This window comes from Dipodomys spectabilis, unplaced genomic scaffold, assembly GCF_019054845.1.
Source record: "Dipodomys spectabilis isolate Male_0828 unplaced genomic scaffold, ASM1905484v1 ptg000639l, whole genome shotgun sequence".
Lineage (NCBI taxonomy): Eukaryota > Metazoa > Chordata > Mammalia > Rodentia > Heteromyidae > Dipodomys > Dipodomys spectabilis.
Genome location: NW_024871316.1, coordinates 306,913 through 317,066, shown reverse-complemented (window position 1 = coordinate 317,066; position 10,154 = coordinate 306,913). Strand labels below are relative to the sequence as shown.

The 10,154-nt window shown below is 53.8% G+C and overlaps 1 protein-coding gene across 3 annotated transcripts in view; it reads left to right on the top strand.

The window, feature by feature from the left end:
- Positions 1 to 799: 799 nt before the first annotated feature.
- Mob2 (MOB kinase activator 2) overlaps positions 800 to 10,154 on the top strand; it is a 77,351-nt gene continuing 67,996 nt past the window's right edge. For 2 of the 3 annotated variants that reach the window (XM_042671543.1, XM_042671546.1), the window contains exon 1: positions 867 to 884. Coding sequence is in view for 1 of the 3 variants with exons in the window: in XM_042671544.1 (XP_042527478.1) it covers positions 868 to 884 (17 nt within the window). In the remaining 2 variants the exon portion in view is untranslated. Of the gene's footprint in view, positions 885 to 10,154 lie in introns of all 3 variants that reach the window. The other variant, XM_042671544.1, reaches the window with a different exon arrangement.

Genomic DNA, 10,154 nt, shown 5'->3' with positions numbered 1-10,154 from the left:
CCCCTCCCGGAGCCCAGTGCCCACCCCACGAGGACCCGGAGCCCAGTGCCCACCCCACGAGGACCCGGAGCCCAGTGCCCACCCCCTCCCGGAGGACCCGGAGCCCAGTGCCCTCCCCACGAGGACCCGGAGCCCAGTGCCCACCCCACGAGGACCCGGAGCCCAGTGCCCACCCCACGAGGACCCGGAGCCCAGCGCCCACCCCACGAGGACCCGGAGCCCAGCGCCCACCCCACGAGGACCCGGAGCCCAGCGCCCACCCCACGAGGACCCGGAGCCCAGCGCCCACCCCACGAGGACCCGGAGCCCAGCGCCCACCCCACGAGGACCCGGAGCCCAGCGCCCACCCCACGAGGACCCGGAGCCCAGCGCCCACCCCACGAGGACCCGGAGCCCAGCGCCCACCCCACGAGGACCCGGAGCCCAGCGCCCACCCCACGAGGACCCGGAGCCCAGCGCCCACCCCCCTCCCGGAGCCCAGCGCCCACCCCCCTCCCGGAGCCCAGTGCCCACCCCCTCCCGGAGGACCCGGAGCCCAGTGCCCACCCCCTCCCGGAGGACCCGGAGCCCAGTGCCCACCCCCTCCCGGAGGACCCGGAGCCCAGGGCCCACCCCCTCCCGGAGGACCCGGAGCCCAGGGCCCCCGTCTCCTTCTTGTCCACCCCACCCCGAGAAGCCGGAGCCCGCGCCCGCGCCCGCGCAGGGGCGGCGCTCGGCGGCGGCCGGGCGGGGCCGCAGGGGCCGCCGGGACTACGCGTCCCAGCAGGCCGCGCGGGCGTCACTTCCGGCCGCGGGCGGGAGCGAGCGAGTGTTTACTTCCGGCCGCCGGCGGGGCTGAGGCCGAGCGAGCGCGGGCCCCGCGCAGCCATGGACTGGCTCATGGGGTGAGTCGCGGCGCGGGGCCGCGGGCGCGGGCGGCGGCGGCGGCGGCGGGGGTGGCGGCGCGGGGCCGCGGGCGCGGGCGGGCGGGCGGCGGGGCGCGCTCGGGCGGGCGGCCGCGGCGGGGCGGCTCCGAGGAGGGCGCGGGCGGCGGGCGGCGGGCGGCGGGCGGGCGCGGGCGCGAGGCCCCGTCCCGCGAGGCCGCGGGCCGGGCCGGGACGGACGGGCGCCGCGCACGGCGGGCCGGCCGCCCTCGCCGGGCCCGGAAAGTCGCCCGCCGCAGTGACCTGGGCTTCACTTCCGAGGAGGGCGCGCGGCGCTGCCCCGGCCGCTCGGCCCTCGCTCCGCCGGGCCGGCCGACCCGGGGCCGCGCCCTCGGCCCGCCCGCCGCCCGCCGCGGGGCCGTGGAGGACCGCGGCGTCCGCACCGGTCCCCGGCCCTGGTCCCCATCGCCCGGCGTCCGGCGAGGGGCAAACCCGGGGAACCAGCCGCCCCAGCTGGAATCAGGAGGCGGCCGGAGTGCGGGACTCGGGGCCGCGTGTGCGTGACGCAGGGGACCCGGCTGGGGGCGGGAGGGGGGCGGGCAGACCCGTCCGGCTTCGGGAAGAGGCCGCACCAACTTACCGGCCCTGCTGCGGTACTCTCCATGAGCCCCTTCCCAGACCTGCCCTTCGGAACCGACTGGTGGAGACCGTGGCCTTGGCAGTACAGGGTCGCGGAGTGGTAAACTGAGGTAAGGGCCAGCACTGCTTGACATGGTAAACGCTGGCAGCTGTCAGTGCGGAGACATCTCGTGCGCGGCCTCTGGAGCCCAGGGCCGGGAGCTGTGTCACCCTGTTCCCGTCAGACGCTTCATTCTGCATTTCTGGAGGGAACCAGGCTTCCATTGGATTCACAGGACTCCATCAGCAGGGTCGCTGAGGAAGCCGCCCGTGCGTGCGTGCGTGCGTGCGTGTGTGTGTGTGTGTGTGTGTGTTATTGGATGTTTGTGTGCCTAAGTAGCAGGTGCTCTAGTGTCCCGAGACTAACCAGCAGCCAGCCTTTACACTTACTGCAGTCTGACTTCACTCTCATCATTATGAATAACTAGATGTTAACCACCGTCAGTCTTCTGAGGCACTGGTTCTTGTAACCCTTGCCAAGATCTTGGTAACAAGTAGCCCTCTTGGGAATGACCGCTGAGCACTCATTTCAGGCTAGGGGCTGGGCTAGCTGGCCAGAGTGATGTTAAGGCCCCTGATGAGGGAAGGAGCTGTAAAATTACAGATGCAGTTCTGAAAGAGCAATGGAGATTTTCAGTGAGGAATTAACATGCAGTGTGGCTAACTTTTTTTTGTGTGTGTTATTAAGTAGTTATACAAAAAGGTTTCAGTTCCATAAGTCAGGTTATGAGTACGGTGCATCTTGAGCAATGTCACCTCTTTCCCCATTTTCTCCCCCATTTTCCTCCTCCTAGCCCTGCTTCCCTGCTCAAGTTACACTTTTAAATGTAATGTGGATTGCAGATTGGACATTGGGGATCATGACTTTTTTTTTAACCGTTGCTTGAGTGAGAACATCTTTGAAGTGTTTTATTTCTGTTGTCAGGTACAGCTGGTGTCCTGCAGTGGTGGGGCCTAGGAGGCCCAGGTATTCTCTGTTCCTTCTCCCCTGTTCACTTCACATGTTCACTGAGTATTACTATGAGAGCAGGAAGATGTGAAAGCTGTCTGCTGACCTTCAGAGACTTCCTCCTCACCTCTCCCTCTCTGCGGTTTATGTAAGCAGAGGAGAGCCAGCAAGGGGGTCAGTATTAAGTGAGGAAGCTTGCTCTTTTCCCAGTGTCCTTTATGTGCTCGGGTGCAGGGCTTTCATCTTGCCATTATTCCATCAATAAGGTTTTGGTCTGAAGATTTGGGGTGTGTGTGTTTTTTTTTTAATTCTTTTTGATGTTTTTCTTAATTCCCATCATTAGAGTCATAAGAATGCAATTTTCTTAGGTTTTAAACAATCTTTTTTTTTTTTTAAGAAAAAGTTTTGTTGAATTTCTCCATTTGGGATCAAAGTATGGACTTAAGGATAGAAGGAAACTGAGCTCACTCCCTTCTCTTTCAGTTGTCGTCATTAAAAGCAGAAGATTGGTATACAGGCATGCAGTTGAATTCATATCTTCCCCTGGAGCCTTTGGCAGCTTTATCTTCCTTTCTGTAGCTGCTCCTGAGCCCTGCAGGAAAAGTTGCTGGGAAAGCAGAGCTGAGCACGTTAGGACTTGGTGGCAGACCTTGCTGGGACTTTTCTGGAGAGTGTTGTAAGGTGTGGTTCTGGTTGACTCTCGTCCTGTACATTTCCTCTGCTTGGTGTTGCTTTGAACTTGCTATTGAAGTGGTGTGTAGCTAGACTGACAGACTGACGAGGTGACTGACTGATTGTTCTCCTTCCCTTTTTATCCTTTGCTTTCCCTGTCCCCCTCTCCTCTTTCTGACTTGCAAAGAGTAATCTGTGAATTAGAAATAGCCTCTGTTGCTTTCTGGACAGCTAAGAACAAAGCATCACCCAAGGGAAAGCTTCAGGAAGTTTTGTGGTATTCTAGGAGACATTTTTGTCTTATCTACACTCATACTAGCAGCCACAGGCATGTGTGCAGTTTAAGCTTTATCCATCAGAAGGCAGGATCCAGAAGCTCCTAGGACTTCAATTTGAAAAAAGAAACACACTTCCTTCCTTTCTGTCTGATAGGGGCAAGCAGCCCTCCTGTCCTTTGACCACTGGCACCACTGCCCTCCATAGCAGTGCATCTCTAGCCTGGCCCCAGGGCTGCCCTCCTTGGGCGTTCTCAGCTCTTCTTTCAGATCTTCAGGTACCTTCTCGACAGTGCTCTTCTGTTACTCTCCAGGCTCAAGTAGGGCAGGCAGGTGGCCTTTACAGCTCTGATGCCAGCAGAAAGAAGTGGGACCTAGTGTTGGTCTTTTTTTTTTTTTTTTTCCTGTTCCTGGGGCTTGAACTCTGGGCCTGGTACTGTGTCCCTGAGCTTTCGTGTTAAAAGCTAGTAGTGCTCTACTACTTGAGCCACAGCTCCACTTCTGGCTTTTGTGGTTAATTGGAGATTAGCGTCTCCCAGATTGTATTTCTTGGGTTGGCTTCAAATCTTGATCTTTAGATCTCAGCCTCCTGAGTAACTAGGATTATAGCATGGTATTGGTCTTTTAAAGCAGAGTGCAGCTGATGACTATAACTCAGCTGACAGGTTTGTTAAATGGCCCTGGGGCTTTGCATCCTGTTTGGAGCTGCCTCCAGCAACTTTGTGCTCTGAATAAGAAACCGAAAGCTAGCCCCATGCAGGTATCTGTGAGGGTGGCTTCTGGGTGGATAGCTTTGCTTTGCCTCCTGGGAGAGCATTTCCGGTCTTGACACCAGACTGGACTTGCCGGAGTCTGTAGGCTTTGTTTAAGCAGTGCTGTGAGGTATTATTTACATGCCACAAGGTTGGCTTGTTTTAAGTATACAATTAAGCAATTTTTAGTAAAATTACAGGCTTTTCTAACCTTCACGTGGTATGGTTTAATTTAATTAAAAAGTTTTATTTTTGTTTCTTTTTTTGATAGTGCTAAGTGTTAGAACCTAGTACCTTGTGCATACTAGACAAGTGCTCTATCACGGAGCTATCCCCGGCTCAACTTAAATTTAGAATATTGCCTTCACCCCGTAAGAATCCTCGGGTCTACTGTATTCTTCTTACCCTACCCGCGGCAACAGATCCTGACCCACTGTCTCTGTAGATTTGTAGTTCTTGTGCAAATGTGGTCTTTAGTGGCAGATTCAGCAGTGTTCCATTTTAAAAGTTTATGTCGCATGTACTCTACTATGTTGCAGCTCTGTCCTTTTAGCTGCCATATGAGATGGTTGTGTGGAGACGTGCACATTTACTCTTTCATGTACCTGTGGGTGGATACTTGCTGTTTCTACTCTTTGCAATTGTGACTACTTCTGCCACAACTCAGCCTTTTACAACAGTGAGCTGGACCTCTTCCTGATCTAGAGTCTCCTAGCTTCTAGATCACAGCTGCTTCCAAGCCGCCCTGAGCTGAGATTCAAAGGTGCCAACATTGGTGCTTTCCTCACACTCCCAGGCTGGCTGGTAGAGGAGGCCCGAGCGTAGTTGAGTGAGATGTGTGTGCACTGGGGTGTATAGGAATTGTCCAAGGAGAAAGGAGCAGCAGTGTGGCACAGGAAGCAGGAAGGGTGGCTGTCTCTTAACAGCAAGTTCTCCAGGGGAAGCCCTCTGCAGGCTGTGATTTTAGGATCACCCATAACAGCGCTTTTCACGATGGCTTCCCCGGTGGTCTTCTGGGTTAGGATGGAAGAGGTTGGATGCACCAGTACTTGTCACTTCTCTGTTGTGGACTTTTCCCAGAGAAGCCCACTCTCAGAGCTCCGCGGAAGAGCTCTGCTGGCCAGTGGACACTGGGTGACAAGGCTGTGTCGGTGCATCCAAGAGCACAGCACAAGGTTACAGTTCACCCTTCTCAGTGGCTTCCCTGGTGTTGGCTCCATCCTGGTATCCGCCTGTAGCAAGGCAAGGCCTTGAGAAGCCACTGCAACAGGGGCTGCCTGCCAGATCTTGAGACAGTGGATAAAGCTGTGCTTACCTTTAAAACTACTTCCCAGGAGGAGTTGTGGTCTCTGCCATGGTCATGTGGTATGGGAAGATTGGTGCTGGAGGCCACCTCATTGGAGCTACCTGTGTGCTGGTCCCGTTAGCCCCTCATTTCCTGTGCTGTCTCTGTGGTGGCCATGGGGAGACAAACACCCAAGCCCCACTTCCTGCGTTTGTTGTGCTACGGAGTAAGGCTCAGTCTAAGGCATTGGCAGGAGTGGGCAGGCCTAGACCCTGCTCCGCTCCCTTGCTGCTCTGGTGGGTGATGAGGTGTGGGGGGAGGTGCAGGAGTGCCTGATCTTCCCTGGGTATTTTTGTGCTTCCCGCTTCCAGCAGACTAATCTGGGAGAGAAGGTGATCTGAGCCATTCCTGCCTGTCTTGGCAGGAGTGCCTCCCATTCTTTGCCTGCCTTGTGTTTGTTTTTCCTTCTGCACAGGATTTCTGTGGCTGGGGCACGCCTGCTGGTGTTCACTGCAGCTCCACAGGACAGCGCCTGGGAACACGGAAGTAGAAACAATTGAAATGAAAACAAAATGTGGAAGGTTAAAGAGAGGAGAAGGAGGAGGCTGGCACCTGTTTGCCAGGGCCAGTGTCTCTGTTGTGGGTCTTATCCCCACTCACAAAGTGCCTCCCACTTTCCTTTCTTAGCTGCCAGTGGCCTGAAGTGTTCATGTAGGTCATCCCATGATCCTTGGTGGCTGCTTCCCTGGGGTAACAGGGTGACATGACCAAGTCCATGTGATGTGTTTGTATGTCTGTGTTTAGAATATTGCTGCTGGGGCTGGGAAGGTGGCTCAGTGGTAGAGCGCTTGCTTTGCATGCATGAGGCCCTGGGTTTGATTCCTCAGCACCACATAAGCAAAAAGAAAAAAGCCGGAAGTGGTGCTGTGGCTCAAGTGGTAGAGCGCTAGCCTTGAGCTGAAGAGCTGAGGGACAGTGCCCAGGCCCAGAGTTCAGGCCTCATGACCGGACCCCCAAAAAAAAAATTTAGAATGTTGCTGCTGATGCCTTGGGTGGCAGGAAGGCAGAGAACCACCTTCAAAGGCATAAGCTCTTCTCCATGTAGAGCAGATGGGGTTGATGAGCAGGAGAGAAAATCTGGCCCCTGGCTCTTGGTGTAGTTTTTTTTCTTGGCTCACTTGTGGAAGTGCCCTTTCCCACCTTGGCTAGCATAGGGGTCCAACCTGAGGAGTCTTAGGACCCTGGTGTCTGCACCTGTTGAAGCTCCCAGTCCCATCTTGCTGGCTTGAGTTGTTAAGTCTGGGGAAAGGCTTGACAGTTTCAGCTGGCCCTGAGGAACTGGATGCCCAAGCCCAGCACTAACCTGGAGAAAAGTCAGCTTGGTTGTGGTGATGACCCTTGGCATGTCCACCTGGGGTCCAGGTAGACAGGGCTTTACGAGGTCCTGAAGCCTGCCTGTGGGGCCACTGTAGGTGGATGGGAACTGTTTTAGTGTCTTCCTCCTGCCGCACCTGTCTTTGTGCTCCTAAATCTGTTCTTTAGATGCCATGATTGAGTTTCTTCTACGCTGTGGTGTTGTGAGATGCAAAGAAGACAGGCTAGGTATTATGGTCCAGTCAGGTAGCTGCTGTGCTGTGCTGTGCTGTGCTGTGCTGTGCTGTGCTGGCCAGAGGCAAGGACCTGCCTTAGGCAGCGTTCCTGCTGCCTGGAGGGCTGGGGTGGGATGTGGGGCCAGGGCTGTAAGGGCCATGCTTATAGGGGGACCTTGGGAGGCCTTGGAAAATGCCATGGAGTTCAGACTAGTGGGCTAGCATCCTGGCCTCCCGGGCATGAGCAGAGTAATAGAGCCTCTGGATAGAAAGGATGGCTCTGCCACCTAACCCCATGCCACCATGGACTTGTGGGCCTGTTTTCATCTCATTCTATTGTCAAGCGTAGTGCTTATTATTTATCATCTTGTCTTCATTGATCTTGGTGAATGAGTCATCCCAATTTTAGCCAGTGGGAGTATATTTGAATTAGCTCTTCTGTTAGTTGAATAGGAAAAGGAGTGGGAGCCTGAAGAGGGAGGAGACCAGCGTTCTCACACACTTTCTGCCTCTGGTCAGAGTGGGAGAAGTGGCCTGAGGATGATGCATTGCCCTGGGGGGGTTATCACAAAGGTCATACTGGCCTCCTGAATATTAAGGGATGAAACAAATGACAATGTCTTCAGTAGGCAAATTTTTTGGTTTGGTTGATTGGCTGCCTGCCTGTCTGCCTGCCTACCCAGCCTCCTTCCCTCCCCTCCCTTCCCCCCTTCACCTCCCCTCTCTTCCCTCCCTTCTTCCCTCCTTTTTTTTCTGGTAGCCTGGTACTCTCCACTTGAGCCACACCTCCAGCTTAGCTTTTATTTTGAAGATGGAATCTCATGGATGTTTCTGCCCAGACTGGCTTTGAACCAAGAACCAAGAACCAGATCTCAGACTAGGTGTGAGCCACCAGCTATTGTTTTGTTTTCAGTTTCTTGAGGCAGGCTCTCACTCTGTAGCCCCAGATGGCTTTGACGTGAAATCCTTGTGCTTCAGCCTCCAAAGTGCTGGGAATATAGATGTGTACCACCACCACTACAGTTTTAATGTTAAAAACAGTATAAAATACAACATATCAACAATAAAAAATGTAATGCTACATTGGAAATGTTATAAACTTATTATTTTGTGTTTATCCCCTCAGATACCAAAATTCATGGATACTCAAATTTCTTATAGAAAAGGTACATATGTGCACAGGACTTGAGCATATCCTCCTGTAGACTTTTAAATCATTTCTAGATTTCTTGGAACCTAATATGACATAACTATAATGAAAATAATTGTTGTTCTGTATTGTTTAGGGAAAAAAAAAATGTTTTTTGAACATTTTTGATGCTAGGGTTGCATCCAGGTAGATCTCATAAACACAGAGTACTGACGGCTTTGTGTACCTCCTGGCTGTTCCACACGGTTTGCCTGTATGTGTATAGCATCGCTGGCTGGCCTCGGTGCTGATTGTGTCCTGCCGTAACTGTCGGGACAGGCCAGGCCTCAGGAGCCCTCCTTTCAGCGACGCTCTCTGCCATGTCTTCTTCAAGTGACGGGTTGTTACGTGCCTTTCTGATCACAGTGTTCACTGTTTCTATTCCATCTACAGACGGCTGACAGGGGAAAGCTCAGCAAGGCTGCTGATGTGTGCCCATGGCCAGCTCAGGGCAAGTACCAGGCTGTGGCTCCACTTACTGGTAACTGCGTCTCTGACAGTGAGACTGGGATGAGGTTGGGTCTGGCTCATCAGCTGCTAGCCACCTAGGAGCTTTGTGGCCCCTCCATCACTCCTGGGTTGCCTCTAGGGGTGGCTGGGCTGGGAGGCCTGGGAAGGTCTGTCTCTCTGGCACTGGCTGTTTACTGGAGTGACTCAATTTCCCAAAGGGGCTTCTCTTCACATTGAGACTTTTCCTGGTATTTTTTTTTTTTTTTTTTTTGGTCGGTCATGGGGCTTGAACTCTGGGCCTGGGCGCTGTCCCTCAGCTCTTCAGCTCAAGGCGAGCGCTCTACCACTTGAGCTACAGCGCCACTTCCGGTTTTCTGGTGGTTTATTGGAGATAGAAGTCTTACGGTCTCTTCTGCCGGGGCTGGCTTTGAACCGCGATCCTCAGATCTCAGCCTCCTGAGTAGCTAGGATTATAGGCGTGAGCCACCAGCGCCCGGCTGAGACTTTTCCTTAGTCTAGAGCAGGGTTTTCAAACACTTTGCTCTCAGGACCCCTTTAAACTCCAAAAATTACTACGTTTTGGTTGGCTGTAGCTAGTTATCAGTATCATTTTAGAAGTTTAAACTGAAAAAAATTTAATTCATTTAGGAAGGATAACTTTGGCATATAGGAGGTTCCCTGAGCTCCACTTCAGCTCAAGACTAGCTCTCTACCACTTGAGCCACAGCTTTCATTTTCTGGTGGTTTATTGGAGATAAGAGTTTCACCTACTTTTCTGCTCAGGCTGACTTTGAACCGTGATCCTCAGATCTCAGCCTCCTGAGTAGTTAGGATTTCAGGCATGAGCTACCAGTGCCCAGCAACAAATGACATTTTTGAAATTAAGACCATTTCCCAGAGGGGGGGAAATGGTAGAAGAATGGCATTACTTTTTGCAATCTCAGGAGCTGGATTCTGAGACCTTTTGTGCTGATTCTCTCAGAATTTTGCAGTTCTGTGAAAAGTGAGCATAGTCCTGCTAGGAGCAGGTGTGCACCTGCAGCCAGTAGTAGCCAGACCCACTGGGCAGGAGTGTGGAGGCTGTAGCAGGGACACTGGCAAGAGTCGTACCTGTTGGGTGGGGCAGTTGCCTTAATGAGAAGCTTTAACTCTTAACCAGGTCTTTCATGAGACCCGTGGGCTTCTGAGGGAGAGCGAGTGAACAGAGATCTGGCTTTAGCCTGCAGGCTGCAAGCTCTCCTCTGCAGCTCTCAGATGGGGTGAGGGCTTTTGGGACCAGCCAGCACATCAGATGGTTTCTGGCTTCTGAGGGTGGCTGGCTTTTCGAGTGCCCTTGAGCTGTCCTCAGGATCCCTGGGAGCTAGCCTTCAAGGAGAGCCCACAGAGAAAATGACTGGTCCAGAAGGAAAGAGGAACCTAAGATTACCACCCAGCTGCAGCTACTCATTAACC